Source organism: Colletes latitarsis, chromosome 7 (genome assembly GCF_051014445.1).
Source record: "Colletes latitarsis isolate SP2378_abdomen chromosome 7, iyColLati1, whole genome shotgun sequence".
NCBI lineage: Eukaryota > Metazoa > Arthropoda > Insecta > Hymenoptera > Colletidae > Colletes > Colletes latitarsis.
In genome coordinates, this window is record NC_135140.1 from 9,968,140 (window position 1) to 9,994,000 (window position 25,861).

At 38.0% G+C, this 25,861-nt stretch overlaps 2 protein-coding genes and 1 pseudogene across 6 annotated transcripts in view; 2 read left to right on the top strand and 1 right to left on the bottom strand.

The window, feature by feature from the left end:
• Positions 1 to 8,117, top strand: part of Ssh (Protein phosphatase Slingshot) — an 87,600-nt gene extending 79,483 nt beyond the window's left edge. For all 4 annotated transcript variants that reach the window (XM_076768638.1, XM_076768639.1, XM_076768640.1 and 1 more), the window contains one exon: positions 166 to 8,117. In XM_076768638.1, coding sequence (XP_076624753.1) covers positions 166 to 2,180 — 2,015 coding nt within the window. In that variant the 3' untranslated portion in view covers positions 2,181 to 8,117. The remainder of the gene's footprint in view (positions 1 to 165) is intronic.
• Positions 6,773 to 12,091, bottom strand: LOC143343500 (uncharacterized; annotated as a pseudogene). The gene is made up of 5 exons (XR_013079980.1): positions 11,971 to 12,091; positions 10,413 to 10,906; positions 8,129 to 8,330; positions 7,006 to 7,200; positions 6,773 to 6,934 (listed from the first exon to the last, which is right to left on the bottom strand). The product of XR_013079980.1 is annotated as an uncharacterized LOC143343500 (transcript).
• Positions 12,092 to 14,719: 2,628 nt separating this feature from the next.
• Positions 14,720 to 25,861, top strand: part of Gprk1 (G protein-coupled receptor kinase 1) — a 30,145-nt gene continuing 19,003 nt past the window's right edge. Inside the window, 1 exon segment of the mRNA XM_076768642.1 lies at positions 14,720 to 15,304. Coding sequence (XP_076624757.1) covers positions 15,192 to 15,304 — 113 coding nt within the window. The 5' untranslated portion in view covers positions 14,720 to 15,191.

Sequence of the window (25,861 nt, forward strand, 5' to 3'; positions counted from 1 at the left end):
TCATCCTATACTATATCTTCATAAACAGGGAAAGGAAATCTATCAACGTATAAAATTTGAACTAAATCGGTGACTCGAAGGCCTTGCACTCTCCTTGTCAGTCAGAATACTAGGTATATCTCTCTAACGTTAACAATTTACAATATCGCCGATCTTCTATTGCAGTTCCTCTTTCGCAATCCCTCGAGAGTATCGACAAAGCAGGGTGCACGGAAGTGACCAGGGAGGACCTCCTTCGTTCCACGAACCTCAAGCCGAACGCGACTCCGGAGGCACGAAACGTCCTGATGCCTTGCGGGAACGGGCAATCGTACAGCGTTTCGCAGAACCAAATCGTCCATTTGCCGGGTCCCTCGACCGACACGCCGAGCGTGAAGAATCGGGTCAGTAAATTGGAAACGCAGGGCCACCAAAGAAGGAAAGGTTTGGTGCTGAATCTGACGAATCAGTTCGAAGCAGTGAGCAGCAAACCGTCCTCGCCGAGCTCGGATCCGGACAGCAAACCGCCGCGACCGCAGAGTCCGGTCTCCGTCGACAACGAGAACGGACTCGCGCAGGAAACGCTGGCGGCCTTGTCGACCGTGTCCGCGAAACAGGACGCGTGGCCGTCCGGCGAGAAGCGGGGTAAGAAAACGGAAAACAGCGGCAACGATAGTGAATGTCTAGTCTGGACTGCGTCGTCGGACGCAACGTGTACCAATTCGTGTAGTAACGCTAAGATTAACGGGGAAGTGAGTGCCGAGAGTGACGAGTGCGTCGCGACGATGACGGTGTACTCCGGTACCCTGGGACGGAAAACGAAAAAGGACGGCGACCCTTTCAGCACGCAGGTGGACCGAGTGTTCGACCGCGAGGAGAGACAAGGGGAACCGGTGACGAGAGACTCGCCGAGTCGACAGAGTTCCTGGAGCAGTTACGACAGTGCCGTGGTTCTGGACAATAACTCTGTGCACAGTTCGTGGGCCACGCTACCGTCCAGGAACAGTTCCTGGGGCTCGTACGACATGCGGCCGTCGGATCTGCTCGGTTCCAGCGGTTTGTTTCCCTACGACAAGGAAGAAATACCTTGGCATCCGGGTACCGTGAAGCGCACCAAGCAAAAGCTGGAGGAGAACACGTCTTCCGGGACGGTGAAACGCGTGTGCACGCAAACCTCCGACGCGGTAGACAAGGACAACAGGCTGCCGGTCGAGGAGGAATCGTACAACCCGGTGCTTCTGCACTACACGGCGTCCCCGACGCCAAGACGGAGGGACTCGTCGCCGTGTCAAGAGCACAACTTGAAGGTGGACGCCGCCAGAAGCTCGCCGAGTCCCATCCGGGGAATCGACATCGCGAGTTCGTCGATTCCTCCGGTCGGCAGGCTGTCCACCAGCGCCCCGGCGCCCTCCTCTCTCTCCTCGGAGTCCGATCTCCCCTCGTCCTTAAGGTCCTGTAGATCCGAGAGCGAAACCTCGAGCCCGTGCGTCGTGAACACCACCCAGTGCCCTTCCGTCAAGCACCACAAAATGGTCCTAGAGAATCTGAGCAACAAGTCGATGTTCAGCAAACGGTGTTTGCCCGTGGACGATTCCCCGGAGACCGAGTGCCCGCGAAACACGTCCGGGATCGTGAAGAACTTGAAGAAGGAGTTCGAAGCGAAGTCGAGCAAGCCAGAGAGAAGTCCCGAGAACAGTTTCGAGAACGAGTCGTCGATGGTCGGTCGGCCGAAAAGGGACGCGAAGATCAGGAGCCTGCCCTCGTCGCCGGTGATACCTCACGACGAGTCCAAGATTCAGGCTCCGTCCGAGACCAAAGATGAAGCGTTAGCGTCCTCGCAGGAGGGCACGGAGGATTGGTCGGTCAGGGTGCTGGTCGGCAAGTACGAGATCAAGCCGGACCTAAGGAAATCCGCGGACATTCAACTGCGCGTGCACAAAGACAAAGAGTGGGACGCGATGGACTCGTCGGCAAAGTCGAAACTCGGTCCTGAGTTTAGCAGAAGGTCGGCGCCGATCATGATCGACAATCATTCGTCCCCGCTATTCGCCGAGGCGCCAGAGGCTCCTGGCAGGCCGCCGGTACCCTCGGCCGGGGTCGTGGCAGCTAGCAAGAAGCAGCAACAGCACGGCAGGACGCATCCTCTTGCCAGGCTGCAGGTTAGGCCTAGGCACAGCAGTCCGGTTTACAACACGATGTAAAAAAAAAATACAGGGAAAGATTTGTCTTACCCACTTGTCGAATCTGAGCGCGCGTACCTGAGTGAATAGGTATGTTGTCGTGGCCACGATGAAACTGTGTGATCTCTACCGATGCCAACAAATCGAGGACAAATCCTCCTCGATACCGACGACAAATCGACGAGGACAAGATTTATTATTCGCTTCCCACCACCATCGACGTACAGGGCATCCCGGAATTATATGTTACGCCACAGTGTGATTGTACAACTCCGGATCGGTTAGAAATTTGTCAAAAATTTCTGCCCACCGAATCCTTCTTTACAAACTTTCTCAACGTCAAATTATAAAGAATGAAAGTCTCGAAGGATTTCGATCGAGTTCTCTTGAAAAATTATATTAAAGTTTTATTGTAAATTTACGTTTTTCTCATTCTGTCAAGGACAATTCCGAAGGCAGAGATTTTTAATAGATCTTCACCGATCCAGAGGTGTTGCATCACATTGCGTGGACATATCGTTTTGTGACACTCTGTAGAATTTACTGTTCGCGATAATCATTGTCGAACACGAATTTTCTACTGCAATGTCAGCCAGGCGTGAGTATCCTCGTCCCAAACACGGTTAATAATAATAATTCTTTATTTAAGGGAGTATTACAGTTTAGACATGCAATTTTTAGGTATTTGAAAATTAAATTAAATTTGTTTTAATCAGAAAATATAACATATTTCCACTTTTTTGTTCAGGACACGTGTGTCTGTGTAAATTCAACTTGTGCGGGTTTGTTTCTATTGTAACGTTTTTGTCCATCGAAACCTAATTTTGTCCGTTTTTTTAAATTTGTGTTTCGAGACGAGGAACCAATGGATATTGCAGAACAGAAAGATTTTAATTTGTTGGACAGTGTAATCAGATAAAGGCAGGACACCTATTTTTTCAATGTTACAAAAAACTGATAAAATCCACGAACTTGGCGATTACCTTTCGCAAAATGTCATCGTTTAAATTATGTAGTCACAGCAGGACAAAAGACTGTTGATTATGGTTCCCACAAAAATGCTTTTAAGGCCTTGCAACAAGACACAATAACGAGTAAAGAGAAAGAGTAGCACAAGAAAGAAGAATATTTTGTTGCACGGCTATCGAATCACTTTCTTTGCCAAAATTGTGTTTCGTTTTATAATATATTCTCGAAGGATAATATCTAAGAATTTTAACAAACGCCCTAAACAAAAAATCACGGAGGTGTTTGTTTTCTTAAATACGATTCAAATACAAGTCTTTCTGTGGTGGTTAATCGAACGCATCAGAAGTTACAAGATATAACGTCACTTTTAAACAATTTTTTTTAGGAGTTTTTTTTCTAGATCGCATGATCGTCGGTCTTTTCTTCGTCTTTCTGCTATTACATAGCCCTACACGATGAATGTTGCGGATGATAATAAACAACACAAAAAAAAAAAAAGAAAAAAAAAGCGCAAGAAAATTGCATCAGTTTCGCGAGAACACTGGCAAGATTATAGGTGGCCCTATCTTATCGTCGCCGAGTGTAATTTTAAGGCTCGTTCAAGATCCTTCAACGTTTTATGTTCCTTCTTCGTCAGACGTGTCTTGGCCTGCTCTTAGTTCAATTATTTTTTAAGCTGAAAATGTAACAATTAGGAGAACGCTGAAACTGTTTATTCCTACGACGGTGTCGTCATAGACCTAAATGGGCTTGGAATCAAACGTGATGTTTTTTTTTTGTTTTTTTTTTCCGTAGACGTCATGCAGAAGTCGGAGCCAGTCCGCGGCTGATTCGAAGACGAAAGCGACGGCTCGGTCAGGCTGTGAACGAAAGGTCCGAGCTACGCTACCGTGCTTGGCTCTTTCTTCTGCTCCGTTGTGATTGCCGAGGCGCGAAGCGAGAGATTGTATACAAAAAAGACCTCGGAACGACGTTAACGTTTAAGCTATAACTATTAGTAATTTAGAACGAACAATGTGATTAGGATGGTGCACAGTATGCGAGAAGACGAAAGTAGCGAACCCTCTGTTTTCCTAGAGGAGCTGCTCGCGAATCGTTCGAACGATTCTGGGGCGCTTCTGTTCGACCAATCGTTATCAAACTCTACACCTTCGCACTACCCACTAATCTGTAGCATCGTCGTGCGATACCGATTGATTTTTCCCCCCCTCCGTTTCGATCGAACCGGGTACAGATATTTTTTTTTTTTTTTTCTTTTTACGACCAGCGACGACGATTCGCGAAAGTACAACGAGAAACACACCGGCTCGGGAAACACTGCCGCGCCCGTAAATCTCTGTGTCAGCTGTTCGTCGTTCTCTCACACATATCATCGGACCCTCTCTCGTTTCTTTGTTTGCGTTTCGCAAAGCCATGTTGACCAATTTTATACTCCCCCTGATGATGATGAATGCGAGGCTTGTTTTGATAAGATGCACCGTGACGACTGTGTGTGTGTGTAGAAATATATTTTATTACCGAGATAATTTTGCAAATAATTTTCTCGTACGTTCATTCTAACCGCCTGCTGTCTCTCGGAACCCAAGTATTCGAAATAAAAAAAGAAGAAACAATCCCGAGACCGAATGCTATCGAAACTGTAACACATTGAATTAGAATAAAAGAAAAAAAAAAAGAAATATGTTACATCGCCAATGGTGTGCTTTACGCTTGAAAATTTTGGAGGACACGAGTATCGTTTCGAATTGGAAACAATTCACTTTGGAATCGTTTTGTTTCGGCTCCCGGCAAGAATAAAGAGTGTCTTTGCTGAAATTAATTTCCACGACAGAAAATAATAAAGTTATGCAAACGATTCCGTCGTACGAAATATTATTTCTCGTCTTACATTTCGAGCACAGCAATGCACGGTTGAATTGTCTCAAATTCGATTGGAAACATGTTAATTCATTTTCCATATGAAATGCATCGTTACAAAAAACAGAAACTAAATTGCCGAATCGTTTAATGTTTCCATTACCAGCAATCATTGTATTCATATTGTATTTGTTAAGTTAGTTAAAAGTACGAGGTGTCTGAATCTTAGGAATGTATCCGGTATCATTCTCAAAAAAAGGTATAGCCGAATAAGTCAAATGTGCCAAGTTTCAACCCTTTACCTTGTTCGGAAGGGTAGTTATAGGGAAAATCCGGATTATCGAATTCGTGCCTATTTTCCAAAATTAATCGAGTACGAAAATTATGAAAAAAAATCTGGTGGATTGTGGTTATCGAGATACGTATTTGAGAATTTTTTTCGATATTTCGATACCAAATTCTAGGCGTGAAAAATTAAAAACGCAAAAAACAGAAAAATACGGATTTCGTATTGAAGCTTTCGAAACACTAGATGTATATAATTACGGTAAATGCGTATTGTTATTGGTTATGTCTCTGAATTTTTTCAGATTTTTTAGCATGGTGCGTCGTAGTAGCAAAAATCAAAAACCGATTTTTTCGACGTTTTTCGCGTGAAAAAGCAACTTATACTTTGAATTTTTGTATTCCCTTTAATAGAAAACTCTATTCTATGGTTTGAAATATTTCTATGTTGAGCAGATCAGTGTATACAAAAGAAAAACAAAAACAAGTCACGAAATAAAAGGTGCTATGCACGTTATAATTGAAAGTATCAACAGTATTTCCAAGAGCTGCGATGGTGCAGTGAGTTTTCATGTATATTTTACGTGAAAATATTTTTTAAATATTTTAAGTAGACTTTCATTGTTATATAGTTGAAAATTGAAAAAATATATAATTAATATAATAAAAAAAAAGATGTGCTGTAAACCGGGGCGTGAACACGCGTCAAAAAGTTTACAGCGTATTCAAAGTTAAGCATCTTACTCACTGCACCATTGTATCTGTTGAAAATACCGTTGATACTTTTGAATATAACGTCCATAGCACCTTTAATTTGGTGATTTATTTTTGTTTTTCTATTCTATACACCGTTCTACTGAACATAGAATATAGGGAATATAAAAATTCAAAATATAAGTTGCTTTTTCACAATGACAATATGCATTTACAGTAATTACGTAAATCTAGTGTCTCGAAAATTTCAATACGAAATCCGTATTTTTTTATGTTTTTTGCATTTTTAATTTTTCACGCCTAGAATTTGGGATCGAAAAATCGAAAAAAATTCTCAAACACGTATCTCGATAACCACAACGCACCAGATTTTTTTCATAATTTTCGTGTTCGATTAAATGCGGAAAATAGGCACGAATTCGATAATTCGAATTTTCCCTATAACTACCCTTTCGAACGAGGTAGAGGGTTGAAACTTGGAATGTTTGATTCTGATGCTCTATCGGTGGATCTATCGTATGTCAAGGGCACATTTAATTTATTCGGCTATACCCTTTAAAGTGAAAAGTACGGATAATAAAAATTGTTTTTGTTTAATCTCAACTTAAACTCAAGAACGGAGATAGATAGTGGAAATTCAACCGTGCACTATTGTAAATCGTGCCCAGGTCTAATAACAATTACCGTAGCCATGAATTTTCACACAAATTTATTTCCATGGATGCGTTCAATTCTGAGAAACGCATAAACGGTCATTCACATAACGGTATGCAGGTGAAATTTCGATGTCAACCAAGTTGAACGTCTATCTCAAAGATTTGTTTGCCAGCGCAAAACGCGATTTGTGGTAGGACGGTGGCCATTCTCGTTTTCTTCGCGTGCTTTGGATTCACCAGTCCGACGTCCATGCTATACGTGCCTCCGCTTAAATTTCTAATCATCGCTATAGTCTGTCGAAGCAAACAAGCAATCGTGTCATTACAGGCCGCCGACCGATCCGGGGATTTTCGTTAATACTTACAGCGTGTGATCGCAAGTCCACCACTCTGAAGAGATTTACATCCGTGCCGCCGCATGCGAGAAACATGTTTGTAATATATTTTCCACAATAGAGCAGAGAAGAGTAACTATCAGGTTCTAGGGAAACGAGAAGCTTTCCGCTACCATAATCCCACAACTGAATTGGGTTCTGCCTCTGCCAGGCGCAAGACAAGATCTGCAGAATGTGTATATTCGATAGGAAATATTGCGAACGACCGATTCCTAAGTATAAACGTTGGAAGCGGTGCTTAGAATAGTTGCGAGAGTCGAAAGAAAATGTCCTAACTGTTACAGACATATCAGTTCTAGTTCACAGTGTGTGTAAAAATATTTGTAATCAATTTCAACAAGGATATTTTAGAGCTTTGTTCGTTACAGAAAAAATGGAGTTTTTAGATGCATCGATGCATTAAATACGACAAAATAGTTTGCTGAACTACGAGGAACCGACAGATCCATGACAGTTACAGCATTTTCTCGGATTCTCAGAACTGTTTCAAGAACTGAAGACAATATTTTGACTGTTTTCAATTTAAAAGTCCAGTGTATCTCAGCAATTTGTAAAGTTTCATTTTACTTAAACAACATTTTCAGTTTATTTTATTTTATACGGACACTGTGAAGAATGGAGTAGACGTATGTTTGATACTATTTCTACCAAAGGTGTCGAGAGACACCATGTACAATTTTTAACTTGAAATTATATTCAAAGTTCAATCTTTTCTCATCGATTGTTCGATTCTTTTCTAACGATTAGTTTCCACAGTTGTTTGCATCGGAATGCAAAGGTGGGAAAAGGCACCTTTTGGTCGAAATGGGTATGCATAAAATCGCGGTAGAAATAATGTTGATAATTCTATATAGTGTCAATCGCTGGATACCTGAATAATTGCTACAATTGTACAGGCGAAAAGAATTTCGAGCGAACAAATTGTTTAGTATGGTGAATACTATGTGGTAGCAACTTCTTGTTTCTATGGAAACGACGAGGATATTTCAGGACCAGGATCATGTTGTTATATGAAAACCCATGTTTTTGTATTTATTTCGTGATAGAAATTGTTAAGGCAAATATAGCGACCTTGAATTTTGGATGTAAATACCTCTTTCCCATTCCTACTTATGTCGAGTCCATCGCCACACATGTGTACACCCGATATGCGTCGAAGTGCATAAGGTTGTCTGGTGTCCCAGAACTGAATCGTGTCGTCCCAACCGCCAGATATTAGCTCGTGTACCGATTTCGGGTTGAAACACGCGCTGAAGACTCTCGATCTGTGACCGTCCATGACTTCCAATGACTGGCTAGAATAAAAAGTACATATTTATATATTAGAATTGTCGTAATTCAAACCACTATACGTAGATTATAAGGTTTAAATGTCGCAAATAGAGTTATTGTAAGCGAAGGTAAAAACTATTTTAAGGGGAATCATTGGTGATATTGGAAATATAAATATCGTAAATTATGCATTCGCTATAGTATATTACAGTGGTTCCCAAACTTATTTGGCCTACCGCCCCCTTTCCAGAAAATATATTACTCAGCGCCCCCTGGAAATTAATATTTTTTAAATTTTAATAGCAATTAAACAGAAAGATATATGTATTAATGTTTCTACCTTTTTCGTAAAATATAGTAAAGAAAGGTGTAAATTAGAAACATTGAAGTTTGAAATTATGAAACTATTTATTGAATTCGGAATAGAGAGGTAATACAAAAAAAGTTAAAACATTCGCCCCCAAATGCACCTGTGGCCATCACCCCCCCCCCCCCCCCCCTGGATCGCTGCAGCACCCACCAGGGGATGGTAGCGCCCACTTTGGGAATCACTGGTATATTAGATATATGGTAGATCACTGGTCAACAAGTTGTAAATAATAGTTCATATCTTTTTAAGATCAAGCTATTTTCCTAAAAAGAATCATTTTTGCCGACTTTTACTCTATGTATCCGAAAATCTGATCTTAAATTTTAGCAGACTATTGCTGGCAATTAAATATAAACAACGCTGAGTAGACTTGCGCATATGCAAATACAATATTTCCAGCTTCATTGTTTCATTAGTTTTAACATCATGAAAACACCACGTAAATTTGTTGTGGGATTACTTTCATATGATAAATCTATATAACGTAATATTGTAATAATATTTATTAATACATGTCATCACTACACCAGCTCAATCGGGAATGGGCCCGTAAAACGAAGGTGTCGCGTGAAAAAAGAAAATTGTATTTTAGCATATTTTAATCTGTTTGAATTAAAAGAATCGAGCCTTATATTGTTCAAAATAGAGCTAAATCTTTCTCTGTTACTTGCTATTTCAGTATATGTAAATAAATAAGAAGATACCTTAATCGTAAAGAATACAAACTATTATACAATTTGTTGACCAGTGTTATTGCATACAGGATATTCGGCCACTCGTGGGCAACATTTTAATGGGAGATTCTAGAGGCCAAAATAAGACGAAAATCAAGAATACCAATTTGTTGATTGAGGTTTCGTTAAAAAGTTATTAACCTTGTGGATTCCGTCAGTAGAACGGCAATTTGTCCACCTACTCGAATTTTTTTCTCGAAAGTGCATAGGATTTCGAGGGTATGTATATTCACCAAAAATGATTCTAATTGACCCCCACAGGTAAAAATAATTTTTTTAGAACGATTTGAAATTTTTTTTCGCCGAAACATTTAGGCATCTACCTACCCCCTGTTGATTTTTCTTAAAAATTCGTTTTTCATTTCTAATAATTCTGTTTGACATCCTACAGAAAAGTTGTCTAATACTTTTTTGTATGTACCCATGAGCTCTACTTCAGAAAAAAGTTTCATTTCAATATATTCACTATTGTAGGAGTTATGGCCGTTTGAAAATTGAACCACTTTTATAGGGTCTTTCTCATTTTACAAGATTAAGGAACAACTTTTCGAATAGTTTTGAAATTTCTACACATTCTTCGCCAAAATACGCATCGTTTGCCGTTTGAAACATTAAAATCGTCCAATCCGCTCAGAAGTTATGATGTTTTCAAGATATGAATGAAGTTTCGAGGTACCATTTCTGGCCATTACATTATATTTTCGATTAGGAATTTTTTTCGCGAAAATGCGTAGGAATTAAGAGGTATGTCTATTCACCAAAAATGATTGTAATTAACCTCCGCAGCTAAAAATAATTTTTCCAGAATGATTTCAAATTTTTTAATAACTTTTTAACGAAGCCTTAATCAAGAAATTGATATTCCTGATTTTCGTCTTATTTTGGCCTCTAGAACCTCCCATTAAAATTTTTCTCAGGTGTGGCCGAACACTCTGTACAGAACACCGATAAATTAGCGTGTTATCGATTGGAACAAAGTACGGTAAATCGTAGCGAAAAACCTTGCTTGAAATACTCTTTCTTGCATCTTGGTTTCCTCGTCGTACAGGTAAATGTTTGCATCGTCGCCCACGGTGACAAATTTCGGCAGATGATTATGATAAGCCAAACCCAGTGTCTGTCTTTTCTCCCGTATCGTGTAGAGACAGTGAGAGCTCGGATAATGCCAACATTTCACGCAGCCGTTAGCGTCTACGATCGTTTATAATCTCATAACAATCGCCATCAGAGCGCAAATGAAACGGTAGATCGTGAAAATTGCTAGTACTAACAGGTCGCGATAAATGTTCGCGTGATCGGATGAGATTTGCGAACTGGTCTGTGCTTAATTGCTGTCGTCGGGCTGGGTTTCTGCATAATTTCAGCATCGCACAATGTTAACACGTCGCCCGCGGTGTTTAATTTATGCAATTTGACCGTACCATCCGTTAAGCCTGCCACCAAAAAGTCGTGGGTCTCCGTGTAACATATGCAGAGAATATCATCGCCGATGTCTCTAAAACAATATTTGTCGATCGAAGTTTCGATTACTTAAAGTATTGACTTATTCTCTGCCAGTGTCCTTGGTGAGAATAATCTTATAAGAAAGTACAAAGTTTACTTTGGGCACTCCTAGCAGCAGAAAATGTGAATGCTTGTCTCCAAACATTATAAAACATTTCTTGAGACCCAAGAAATATTTTAAGCACGGCTTAGATAGGATGTATCTCTAAAGCAATGTTTCTAAAACCATTGGGGATACAAAAAAAAATGCCACAACATACAATTAAATGTACAAACTAAATTGTAAAATCAGAAAGTGCAATTGTACCTTTTTTTCAAATGGATTTGCATAATTTTGATTGAACTATTCGATGCAGTTTTTTAATCTCTACAAAAGAGCATTGATGTACTTATGCACTAATCATAATGATTCTAGAGTTATACCACTGTAAAGCTTAACTGTTAAGCTAAACTTTTTTTTTTATATTTTATACTTCAAAGTGGTATACTTCTTAAACTACTAAGTTTGGGTCATCAGTATCTTAACACTTATACAGGGTGTTCGGCCAACTCTGGGAAAAATTTTAATAGAAGATTCTAGAGGCCAAAATAAGACGAAAATCAAGAATACCAATTTGTTGACGGAGGCTTCGTTAAAAAGTTATTAACGTTTAAAGTTCCGCTCGTACTGAATTTTTCTCTCGAAAATGCGCAACATTTCAGGAGTATGTTTATTCACCAAAATGATTGTAATTGACCCACGCAAACGAAAATAATTTTTTTAGAACGATTTGAAATTTTTGAATTTAATTGTTAATAACCCTCTAACGAAGCCTCAGTCAAGAAATTGGTATTCTTGATTTTCGTTTTATTTTGGTCTCTAAAATCCCCCATCAAAATTTTTCCCAGGAGTGGCCGAACACCCTGTATGTAGAGATTAAAAAACTGCATCGAATGGTACAAGTTAGATTATAAATTTCCATTTGACATTAGTTTCTGTCTTCGATTAAATGGCATAACTAATCTTAAATTAATTGTACAGTTGTTCACTTTCTACGTAAATGTAAATTTGCATACAACTGTTTGATGACGGTCACGTTGCCTTCTGTACTAATTCGATCTCCAGCTGTGGATTTAGCACTACCCAACTTAATAGAAGTTTGATCGGTAATCATGGCTCAAGGGAGGATATGCTGAATTCTTTAGACTCGTAAACTCTGTTGGCGACAAGCACAATAAAAATTAGAGATTTAACTGCATTAAATTAAATGAAAAACATAAAAAACTTTCGCCGTACGTTAAACGTAACATTTAATACAACTACGTAATAATTTACAATTCGTATCAAATCGAGAATCGAGTCGACAATTTAGTTTGAAAAGTAGAGGAGAATCAGAAACTTAGGTCATTAAATTAAATATACGAGTCATTCCTCGATCAATTCCGAACCTATAGTGTTTACAGCCTCGAGATAGCTTCGACAAGAAGTGTGGTACGGAAAGCATAAACGTTCTGCAAAATATATTAAATATTGAAGGTTAGATTAGTTAAACCTGAGAGACATAAAAATTTCGTGTTGAATATGTCTTTTATAATTGAAAATGATACCTTGTATTTATTGTCATTTCGAAAATGCAAAAATGCACTTTTCAATGGTACAAGTAATTATTGGTAATACACATTTCCTATAAAATATTTATTATAAAAGAATAGTAACAAAACAGTAAGCTCAATTAGTCAGATGTAAAAAAAAGATACAATTTATGTTATTGAGCATGTTCAAACTGTGTGCACTTCAAATTTTAACAGTAATTGGTAGCAATCTTTTCTACCGTTAGTAGATAAAATATTATAATATTTATATACATGAATTTAAATATGTGACCTAATATTTCTGTATTCATTTATGTACTATTAATTCTTTTACAATGCATAAGTGCATGACAGTATTCTTTAATCAATTTTCTATGAATTTTTCATGAGATTCATTAATTGCGCCACATATTTAGAATATGTACCGACTGGACTAGGGTTTTGCCACAGCGAGGTACACGAATAGACCTTTTTTACCTTATGAACTCTCGTGACCCAATCTGACTGCCATACCGACCTGAAAATTTGTAGGTGATTTTAGCGGCCTCTTCTCATGGATGGCGGTCAGTTGAGAAACTATTCACTGAATTAGTATCGACGAGTAGACTGTAGTGTGTCCGTAAATACATTTGAGTTGACTATGGGAGGGATTGAAAAAGGCAATCCGGTTTTATCAAACGGCAATTCGGTGCCTAAACGAAACTGCCCCTCTATTTACACTTCTTAATGCGTGACCACCTTGTATATGAGTTCTAGTGCTCGGTATAGCTTCGAGGATTCGAGAAAGAAGACGAATGTCTTTCCCCTACTTGCTCTCAACACAGCTGATATGCGATTTCGAATCACAACTGCCCAGGCATTTTTACTTTCCAACCTATATAGGTATAAAGTATCATAATAAAAAAAAAATATCAAAAAATTTTTTTATAGGAATACACATTTTAAGACCCCCTGACCATAATTTAACTTAAAAAAAAAAACATTCTTTTACTATGCTTATGGACGAGCGTTCATCTCTCTATATTATTAATACGATTTAGTCTTATTTCAAACATTTCAAAAATAAATATAAATTAATTGGAAATAAAACAAGTTAATCTACATTCAAAGAAAAAAGGCTTGATGGTGAATGTAGAAGAGTGAAGATAATTTTTGAAATGTTTGAAATAAAACTAAATCGTATTAATAATATACATAGATGAACGCTTGTCCATAAGTATAGTAAACAAATGTATTTTTTTTTTAATAGTTAAAATATGCGCAGGAGGTCTTAAAAAGTGTATTATCATAAAAAAAATTTTTGAAATTTTTTCTTATGGTACTTTATACCTAGATAGGTCGGAAAGTAAAAATGCCTGGGCAGTCAACTCTCTTAGCCCTGTTTCTTACCTACTCTCTTAACCCCTCTTAACCCCGCCCCCTCCTCCTCGACTTCTCCATTGCCCTTTCCTTCCAGTGGTCGTTTACAACCAACAATACAATTGAAACAAACTTAAAACTATCAAGACAAAACTCACAAAAAAACTAAAAATAATAAAATTGAAAATTCAATTAAAAATACAATACTCCAACTTAACCTCTAGTCTTAATTACTACTAATTTTTACTTCAGCCCCTTCATCCACTTTCAGTCAAGATTCGAAATCGCATGCCAATGGTGTGAGTTCGAATTTCAGCTGTGTTGAGAGCAAGAAGGGAAAATACACATGCGCCTTCTTTCTTGAATCCCCGAAGCTATACGGAGCGCCAAAACTCATATACAAGGTGGCTATGCAACTATTAGGGACGGTAAGTGGCGGGGCAATTTGGTTTGGGCACCGGCCTGCCGTCTGATAAAGCAGGATTGCCTTTTCCAATCCCTCCCATGCATTTACACACACGCTACAGCTGTTTGCCCATCAAACTAATCCAGTGAATAGTTTCTCAACTGACCGCCATTCACGAGAAGAGAACGTTAAAATTACCTCCGAATTTTCAAGTCGGTATGGAAGTCAGATTCGACCACGAAAGGTCTTACTCGTATACCTCGTCTGTGGTTTTACATTACAATCGTAAACTACTCCCGCGCTAGAATACCCAAGGGATTTTATACTTGAACAATTACGAGTCAGAAAGTCGCATTCTGCCACCCAGTTTTTCTCTGGCGAAGAGTTTGCGAGACATCGCCACGAGAGTACGCCTGGGCATCGCTCTCTATATGCATCGTGACCAAAGGCGTTCGTTGAGCGCGGGGCGCGGACCAATCAGCGCCCGAGTGCGCGCGGGCTCGAGGTTCCCGAGTTCGTTGGCTGTCAGTCGGTAAGGAGTACGCGCTACGTAGTTTTGTTCATCCGGTGTGAATGATCGTGTGCTCTTCACCTGCGCGTTCGTTTCGTTTCTCGGGGTGATAAACTCGCGATATGAACACTGTAGGAATCGACGTCGTCCGCGCGAAAGGTGAACAGTTTCTCGAGTGATTGTGATTCGTTCGCGGGGAGCATCGTTTAACCTCGCTGAACACGAGAAAGTCCCGAGGCATCGGTTCGGTGGGAAATCGACGGGAGCTGTCAGCCTCGCGAACGTCGGTGCAATTGGGTTGCTTAAATAGAATGTCGACGTCGGTAGCGTCGTCGCCGGTGTCCCGTCAGTGAGCACCCAGTGTCATCGAAGGGACGGCTCCAGGGTGAGCAGAGTTCACGTAGACAGATTCGAAGGCTAGCGAGGAAAATGGCGGATCTAGAGGCGGTGCTGGCCGACGTCAGCTACCTAATGGCTATGGAGAAGAGTAAGGACATGCCGGCGGCCCGTGCCAGCAAAAAGATCGTCCTGCCCGATCCCAGGTACGTCCGTAACCGCGATTTCCCGTCCATTTTCTCGATCCGGCGTCTCTACGACGGAAACGTTACGAGCGTCGGCGGTTGTTCCGTTAGACCGCGTTTGTCCGTAAGATATTTGTTTACTGCGACGCATTCTTTCGATACCCAAAAGGTACACGACGCTAGATTTACGGGCATCGATTGCACGTATTTCTATCGAAACTCATCGTGTTGACAGTTGCATTAAAATTTTTCTTTTACCTAGAATATATATATATTCATATTACGCTGATCGGATTCAACATAAATTGCCAGCATATAATATTTACGAGTTCCGTAAGTTTGAAATACACGGGTTCCGTAAATCCAGTGTTAAGAAACTTCTCCAATTCCATTGTATTACGTGCAGGATAGATCCTATTTATAGCCTGGGAAGGCTGTATTGTAAACTCGACGTTACGACGTATTGGTACTTTCGAAAATAATAATAGTAGTATTTTTTATGCACGGTGTTCGATTTACATCGTAGAAAAATAATACAATATAAATAACAGTTAATAAACAGGATAACAGAGGTCTACAAAAATTCTATGAATTGTTTTGATCTTGCTCGGTTTAAAATAAGAAGAATCGACGCCTGGTATAACAAACATTTATTAACGATGCTACGCGCAAAGTTTATAATTATCGTTACGTTGTTTTGCGTTCAGTTTACAGACATATACTTTGATACGATGCATTGGAACTCTCGACGTACGATTTAATTACAATTTTTCAAATGTACACTGTTTAATTTCGTTTAATAACGTGAAAATATTAAACTTCGCGACGAGTGTTGTCTCATTGTCGTGAAAGTTGGCACAAAGAACTAACGAGTCAGATGCATCGTTGTACGACAAGGGATTAAATCCACTCGACAAACGAATACGTAGTCGGCTTGTTTCGATTTCTGTTCGATAGGATCGAGCGATTTCTAGGGTCTACGTAGATCGTACGCCACTCAAACGATGATCGAATTAGAATTAGGCCCATCGATTCGCCACAACCACGTTTCCTGCCCCTCCCTTTTTCTGTCTTCTACCCTTTCTCGTCTGCCGCGAGTTCGCTAGCCCAGTCTGTCGCTGTTTCTCTGCGCCTACGTATCGGTGCTTCGACCAGGCATGACAGATCACAGCCCCACAACGTTTCGAGAATCACTCGCTCCATTTTCTCACGCCGATGCACTCGTGCGTGCATACGAGTTCAAGCATCTTCGAGAAATGGACGTGGAAAACCTCTCGTTCGCCTAACTTTGTCGTTTCGCTGAAACTGTACGAAACGAATCGCCGTACTTCGGGCAACTTCGGAGATTAAAGAGAGAAAGCAACTGTTAGTCTTTCCTTGTCGTTCTTATACAAGTTTTTCATCGCGAAACTACCCTTTTGTAGATCTTATTTACCTTTTGTAGGTACACAAAATTGAATACGATGCAATGTCATTTTCTAGTCTTTTTAATGTGATTTTCTATTCGCAATTAACAAATTTGCACTCAAAAGGCTATCAATACCTTTAGCGTTAAACACGTATTTTATGTTAATTCTATGGCTTTTCGTTACCTTTTGTTTGAGCATTATTACATACGTGCAATGAAATTTTTATTTCGAAATAATAACTTTGAAAAGAAACTTAAACAACTAATTTGTAAAATGGTTACATTTTTTTGTACTATACAAAATTTTACTTGTCTACAGGGTGTTCAGACACCCATGGGAAAAATTTTAATGGGGGATTCTAGAGGCCAAAATAAGACGAATATCAAGAATATCAATTTCTTGATGGAGACTTCGTTAAAAAGTTATTAACAATTAAATTCAAAAATTTCAAATCGTTCTGGAAAAATTATTTTCGATTGCGGGGGTCAATTACAATCATTTTTGGTCATTACACATACCCTCGAAATCCTACCCACTTTCTAGAAAAAAATTCGAGGTGTGAAATTTTTCGACGGAAAAAAAAATTTCAAATCATTCTGGAAAAATTATTTTCATTTGCGGGGGTCAATTACAATCATTTTTGGTCATTACACATACCCTCGAAATCCTACCCACTTTCTAGAAAAAAATTCGAGAAGGTGTGAAATTTTTCGACGGAAAAAAAAAATTTCAAATCTTTTTAAAAAAATTATTTTCGATTGCGGGGGTTAATTACAATCATCTTTGGTCATTACACATACCCCCAAAATCCTACCCACTTTCTAGAAAAAAATTCGAGTAGGTGTGAAATTTTTCGACGGAAAAAAAAATTTCAAATCATTTTGAAAAAATTATTTTCATTTGCGGGGGTCAATTACAATCATTTTTGGTCATTACACATACCCTCGAAATCCTACCCACTTTCTAGAAAAAAATTCGAGAAGGTGTGAAATTTTTCGACGGAAAAAAAAAATTTCAAATCATTTTGAAAAAATTATTTTCGATTGCAGGGGTCAATTACAATCATTTTTGGTGGTTAGACATACTCCCGAAATCCAGCGTATTTGCGAGAAAAAAATTCAGAACGGGCGGAATTTTAAACGTTAATAACTTTTTAACGAAGCCTCCATCAACAAATTGGTATTCTTGATATTCGTCTTATTTTGGCCTCTAGAATCTCCTATTAAAATTTTTCCCAGGGTTGGTCAAACGCCCTGTATATTGTAACGATTAAGAAAAACATTTGACCGATTTATAAGTTACCACCACTGGTGTAAAGCAACCGATGTTTCATAAATCTTGAAAAAAATAATACCTATAGATATTTATGTTATGTTATCCTACTAAATACGTTTTGAAAATGCATGGAATCATACTGGACGAGCTGCGAACAGTAACTGGGTTTATAAATATTCAAGGTTTGGTTAGTATTCTTTTGTAACATTAAGCAGATAGTTCGTGCAGCTAAATGAAAACAAATGGCTACATATATACAAAAGTTCTCACTGTCCAATTGTAAACAGATGTCTCGACGTGATCAGTCGTTTCTTGGAAATACTGAAGAAAAAAAGCAGAAAAAATGTGTCTATAATTATTCACAGCACTGTATAATTGTATATATTTTACACATACACCGCACATTCACGTTAGTTGTACGCGCATAAATATCCGCAGTCTACTGGTGAGTATTACCAGATACCGTTCAGAACGGTGAAACAATGATAGTTATTATCACCAAACACCCATTCTCAAAGGGTTAAAGTTTATTCTGGATTATTAGTTTTATTAAATTGAATACAAGAACCCCCTTTTTATAAGATCAATTTTAATTACTATTAACAATTTTTAATTTACAAATTAGTATACTCATTCTCAGATGTATTATACAAATTAGTATATTCTCAAAGGATTAAAGTTTATTCTCGATTATTAGTTTTATTACATTGAATACAAGAACCCTCTTTTTTTAAAGATCAATTTTTATTACTATTAACAATTTTTACTTTACAAATTAGTATACTCATTCTCAGATGTAGTATACAAATTAGTATACCCATTCTCAAAGGATTAAAGTTTATTCTCGATTATTACTTTTATTAAATTGAATCCAAGAACTTATTTTCTTGAGGTCAATTTTAATTACTATTAACAGTTTTTAATTTACAAATTGGTATACTATTAATTCCAATATATAGAAAAGTTTGAAATTCCTGATTCAATCATAATAAAAAGTGAAATCATTTCACGATTAATGACTATTGAATTAAACTCGATCTTGATTAATTACAATTAATAGTATGATTTTACATCAGATATGACCGTCAATTATTAGTTAGATTAGTGTTTTACCCGACTCTGATTTTCAATTAGATACTCAGATCGTTGGAGTGGTCTTTTTTAACACGTTGGCTGCCGTGGGGGTCACCGGTGACCGGCGACGCACAATAAAACATTCATATTGGCGCCATGGGCAAACCACGTAAAATGCGCGCGGCAGTCAACGTGTTAAGTGGCTGCACAATCTGTTGATTCAGTGTTCGATGGAGGAGATTGTTCTAAAATCGTCGATAAAAGTAAGTTAAGTTAAGTCGATAAAAGTAAAAGAGTCGATAGACTCGAACTGCTCGTCGATTCTTTCGCGAATGAGTTGCTGCACGAACTCTTGACTGGAATGACTCGTCAAATGTAACCGAACGAATACTGACTGAATATTAACTGATTCGTATTGGAGCAGGTCAGTTTTATACTGTTATTTCCATTCTTATTTACTGTTACACGTGTCGTTAAATACCGTCACGTTCTTGTGTCAGAGTCCGTCACATATCATTGCTTGAATTTTGTTAGGATTGTGCTGTCTTCGGGACACGCGACAACATTTATCGGCAACAGCAATCAGGAATATATACCTTAACACTTGACAACATACATGAGTGACAGGATTTACCATTATGATACTAATGTAGCGTCGCCTCCCATGCTCGCCAACAGAGAGGACGCGTTCTCACAAGCACTCCACCGACCCCTCGGTTGCTATACAGGGTGTTCAGACAACTAAGGGAAAAATTTTAATGGGGAATTCATGAGGCCAAAATAAGACAAAAATCAAGAATATCAATTTCTTGACTGAGGTTTCGTTAAAAAGTTATTCAAAAATTAAATTAAAAAATTTCAAATTATTCTGAAAAATTTATTTTCGGTTGCAGGGGTCGATTACAATCACTTTTGATCATTACACATATCCTCGAAATCCTACCCACTTTCTAGAAAAAAATTCGGGAAGGAGAGAAATTTTTCGACGGAAAAAAAAAATTTCAAATCATTTTGGAAAAATTATTTTCGGTTGCAGGGGCCAAATACAATCATTTTTGGTTATTACACATACCCCCGAAATCCTGCGCATTTTCGAAAAAAAAATTCCTTACCGAAAATCTACTTTGAGGCCAAAAATGGTTCCCCGAAATTTCATGCAAATCTTTAAAACGTCATAACTCCTGAACGGATTGGACGATTTTAATGTTTAAAAAAGCAAATTACGCGTATTTTGGCGGAGAATATGTACAAATCGCAAAAATATTCAAAAAGTTATTCCTTAACCCCCTAAAATGAGAAAAACCCCATAAAAGTGGTCAAATTTTCAAACAGCCATAACTCCTACAATAGTGAATATATTTCAATGAAACTTTTTTCTGAAGTAGAGCTCATGGATATCTATAAAAAAGTATTAGACAACTTTTCTATAGGGCGTCAAACTAAATTACTAAAAATGAGAAAGAAATTTGTAAGAAAAATCGACAGAGGGTAGGTAGCTAAATTTTTCGGCATAAAAACAATTTTTTCAAATCGTTGTAAAAAAATTATTTTCGATTGCAGGGATCAATTATAATCACTTTTGGTCAATAGACATACCCCCGAAATCCTGCGCATTTTTGAGAAAAAAAATTCCTTACCGAAAATATAATTTCTGGCCAGAAATGTTACCCCGAAATTTCATGCGAATCTTTAAAACGTCATAACTCCTGAACGGATTGGACGATTTTAATGTTTAAAAAAGCAACTTACGCGTATTTTGGTGGAGAATATGTAGAAATTCTAAAAATATTCAAAAAGTTGTTCCTTAACCCCCTAAAATGAGAAAAACCCCATAAAAATGGTCAAATTTTCAAATAGCCATAACTCCTACAATAGTGAATATATTTCAATGAAACTTTTTTCTGAAGTAGAGCTCATGGGTACCTATAAAAAAGTATTAGACAACTTTTCTGTAGGGCGTCAAACTAAATTACTAAAAATGAGAAAGTAATTTTTAAGAAAAATCGACGGGGGGTAGGTGCCTAAATTTTTCGGCATAAAAACAATTTTTTCAAATCGTTGTAAAAAAATTATTTTCGGTTGCAGGGATCAATTATAATCATTTTTGGTCAATAGACATACCCCCGAAATCCTGCGCATTTTTGAGAAAAAAATTCCTTACCGAAAATATAATTTCTGGCCAGAAATGTTACCCCGAAATTTCATGCGAATCTTTAAAATGTCATAACTCCTGAACGGATTGGACGATTTTAATGTTTAAAAAAGCAAATTACGCGTATTTTGGCGCAGAATATGTACAAATCGCAAAAATATTCAAAAAGTTGTTCCTTAACCCCCTAAAATGAGAAAAACCCCATAAAAATGGTCAAATTTTCAAACAGCCATAACTCCTACAATAGTGAATATATTTCAATGAAACTTTTTTCTGAACTAGTGCTCATGGGTACCTATAAAAAAGTATTAGACAACTTTTCTGTAGGGCGTCAAACTAAATTATTAAAAATGAGAAAGGAGTTTTTAAGAAAAATCGACAGGGGGTAGGTGCCTAAATTTTTCGACAAAAAACAATTTTTTCAAATCGTTCTAAAAAAATTATTTTCGGCTGCAGGGATCAATTATAATCACTTTTGGTCAATAGACATACCCCCGAAATCCTGCGCATTTTCGAGAAAAAAAATTCAGTACGGACGGAACTTTAAACGTTAATAACTTTTTAACGAAGCCTTCATGAACAAATTGGTATTCTTGATTTTCGTCCTATTTTGGCTCCTAGAATCTCCTATTACAATTTTTCCCAGGGGTGGCCGAACACCCTCTATATACGAGTAGAAATTGGTGAGTTGCGTGTGGAAACGTAGTATCAAAAATGTCTCTGACTGTGGTTAGGTTAGATTTCCTAGTGAATGAAGCGTGTAATCGACCCTCTGTATTATAGGCAACCTGACCACCGCTAAGAACCAGAAATTGATGGGAGTACGGAGATGCAGTTCTATATTTTATTAATAAGAAACACCCTGTTGAAATTGACTCTGGTACGGAAACCCACATTGTGGGATCCACAGGGTGACCCAAATAACATTCGAGCATGAAATTTCGATCAATATTATCGTCTAGTGTCAGTGGGTCTGTTGGAACTACCCCCGTGTTGACGCTGCGCGAGTTTGAGACGCAAACGTTCGTTTCGGTGGATGAATTGCGGGAAGCGTTCCCACAGGAACGCTTCGATGTTAATCCGTGCGCGTTCACAGATATCTGTTACGAAGGTTGATCGACCGTTCTCGTTTCTAACGATCATTCTACACTCAACACTTCAGGGGTAAGGCTGCAAAAACCTGGAATAAAGCGTTTTTTTTTTTCGATTTTCTTTTTTTTTTTGGATGAATGCAAAAGTAAGAGGATAATAATATTCAAGAATTTTATTAACCTTGTCGTTAAGTGTTAAAAAAAAATATTTATTCAAAAATAGTGCAAAATGACGACGCTGGAGTCATTCTCGCGAGACGTGTTTTGAATTTGAAGCGCTCTGACGCAAATTTGTATCTGGGGGAAAAAAAACAAAAAAATTTCTCTTAATCTACATGAGTATAACTAAAGAAATATGTAAGGGATTTTTGAAACATTAATTTTTGTGTGATTGGCGAGCATTTAAAGTAGAAAGTTCAATTTTGTACAAAAAATGGGGCAATCATTTGTCAATAAATAATGTTAAAATTAACGTATCGAAGATACTCTATGTATTTCTCATTTACGCGACACGCTATGCGCCGCCATAAAAACTCTGAAAGATGATCAGCTAAATTATCTCGGAAAGTATTATCTTTATGACAAAAATCAATGGTACATAAAATGTGTATTTTGATAAGGTCTACAACTTTTGTCTGAAGTATTTTTCAAAATTCCCATTATTTACGGAAATGAATTTAAAAAACTGATTTTTTCATGGTTTCCGGTATGAAAATAAAATTTGTACCAATTTTTACTATCATACTTATAATCAGCACGTCAAAATACGTAAGAATCCAGAGTATAATGAAAAATCGGATGTCCTTTTCGGAAGTACACTCAAATCTTAAGAGGGGGGTTGTTTACCAACAACTGCATTTAAAAGTAAACACATAAGACGGGTTTAAAAACCTTGATTTATAGTTTGAATACGATACGAACATATTTCCTAATTAACCCTTTGACTACGATTGATTTTGACGCGAGCACAAGTCACGTGCGGAAAACTTTTTCGCGCCTTAAACAACATACACATTGAACGCCCATAGGCGTTTAACGCACACAGTCGAGAGATCGACTGAGCGTCTGTAGGCGATTTTCGTAGTCAAAGGGTTAAACAGAAAGCTTCGTTTTAATGTGACCATTAACATAACTGGTTTCAATAAAAATTATCTACAATCATTGTCCGTTAATCTAGTGTAAACAGAAAATAGAACGGCGTTAAACCAAGTGCTTTATAATCGACGCAATTCGATGGCGATAAGATCGATCATATTCCGGGGAATTTTTCGACGAACGTCGAAGGATTATGCGCCTTCTGGCGTAAACGTTGATCGATACTCCACGTCGATTATAATGTGCCAATGTTTACATTGCTGGTGTTATTTTCGACTCGTAAAACACGGACGTTGCGGAGGTACGCCGTGAAAATAAGTCGACGCGATAGCAGGCTTCCTTTTTGTTGGCAATTCGCCAGCGAACGAGTCGAAATTTCACGTTGCCTGTTGGTTAAGGCAATTCGACTCGCAATATACACGGGGGAAAAAAGAATCCATCATCGAGACTCGCGATTCCCATAGTCCGTTAGAATAGATTTCTGATAGCATGCAACCAGGGGACTTACGCTGCACGAAATTTCTGCAAGAACGCTGTCGTTTTAAACTTTAAGAAATGTTTTAAACTTTTGGGATGCGCTCGAATTTGAAAGTTTAATGCGAAATTAAAACGCACACATGGAACGATTACGCAGTCGGAGAATATTTCCTAATGAAACGTGCGAGGTAAATTCACGGGCGTCTCCTTTTTTTTAGTCCGGGCGTGTTTAGGCCAGCGCGCGCTTACGAAATCATACGATTCGCGGGGAAAACTTAAATATTTAGAGAACGTCGAAAGCTTTTCCAGCAGTAAAAATGATACTGGTTTTCGTTTGGCAACGTTTAAATTCGCTGGAAGATAATTATTTTGATTTTACACGGCAGAACAGCCGAGCCAAAAAATGTTTAAAAAAGGAGTTGCATCCCTCTTGTTACAAGGTGTTCGATTTTAGTTGTAGCAAACGGTAATTATTGGGAATAGCGGAGAAAATTCGATGCCGAAAATAAGAAATTAAGGGGGTAGTTTCGTGTGAGACCACAAAAAAATCAATTTTTTTTTTATTTCATTTTTTTAAGGTACACAGGGTGGTCAGACAACCGAGGGAAAAATTTTAATGGAGAATTCTAGAGGCCAAAATAAGATGAAGATCAAGAATATCAATTTCTTGACTGAGGCTTCGTTAAAAAGTTATTAAAAAATTAAATTAAAAAATTTCAAATTATTCTGAAAAATTTATTTTCGGTTGCAGGGGTCGATTACAATCACTTTTGGTTATTACACATACCCCCGAAATCCTATGCATTTTCGAGAAAAAAATTCCTTACAGAAAATCTAATTTGAGGCCAAAAATGGTTCCCCGAAATTTCATGCAAATATTTAAAACGTCATAACTCCTGAACAGATTGGACAATTTTAATGTTTAAAAAAGCAAATTACGCGTATTTTGGCGGAGAATATGTACAAATCGCAAAAATATTCGAGATGTTAATCCTTGACCGCTCAGAATGAAAAAACCCCATAAAAATGGTCCAATTTTCAAACAGCCATAACTCCTACAATAGTGAATATATTTCAATGAAATTTTTTTCTAAAGTAATGCTCATAGGTACCTACAAAAAAGTATTAGACAACATTTCCGTACAGCGTAAAACAAATTTATTAAGAATGAAAAACTAATTGTTAAGAACAATCGACAGTGGGTAGGTATGCGAGTACATTAAAATGACACTGACACTGGCGTATCAAAACAAATACTGTATACTCTGTATACTGTTAACGCTGTTATAAAACCTTGTGGAGGCAAAAATAATGTGGAACAAAATATGAAAACGATCACTTAATTCAAACAGTGAACGAGAAAGCCAGTAGATTGAGTGAGCCACTATAATGGCGCATTGTGCCTAAAAGGTAAAAACACATGTTTACTGTGTGCATAATAAAAACGTGAACAGTCAATAAAAATTATTGAAAAATTTATTGTGTATTCCCAAAGGATAGTTAAATAAATTGCGAAATTAAATTATAGCGTTAGATGTAACATTTAGTTAAAAAGAAATTAATAAAGATGGTTAAATTTTGCAACGTACACACGAGACTACCCCCTTAAGGAAATGATGACCTCGCAAATGTAGAGGTCATCAAAGGTCGTTGAAGACTGGTCAAAACTTTGGATTAAAAGGTATCATTGAAGCGTCGTCTCCTTGACCGTTTTTACTCGGGAGTAGATGTATCTCTCGGGGGTTTTAGCGGGACTTTTTGTAGCATCACAGATGATACGACGACGCAACTAGATGAGGTCGGGCGTGTGTGGGGGTGGTAAGCGGTATGGACGAAGGGAAATTTAAATTTTACTTCAGTCTCCTTTCCGTACTTCTATGCATTATTTATAACTCAATTTTCACCGTTGCCGAAATGTGAGCATTGCGCCTATGGAATACATAAATTAACCAGTTAACCGTCTCTGACGATTATACTCGTCATGTAAAAAGTTCAAAATGTTGTG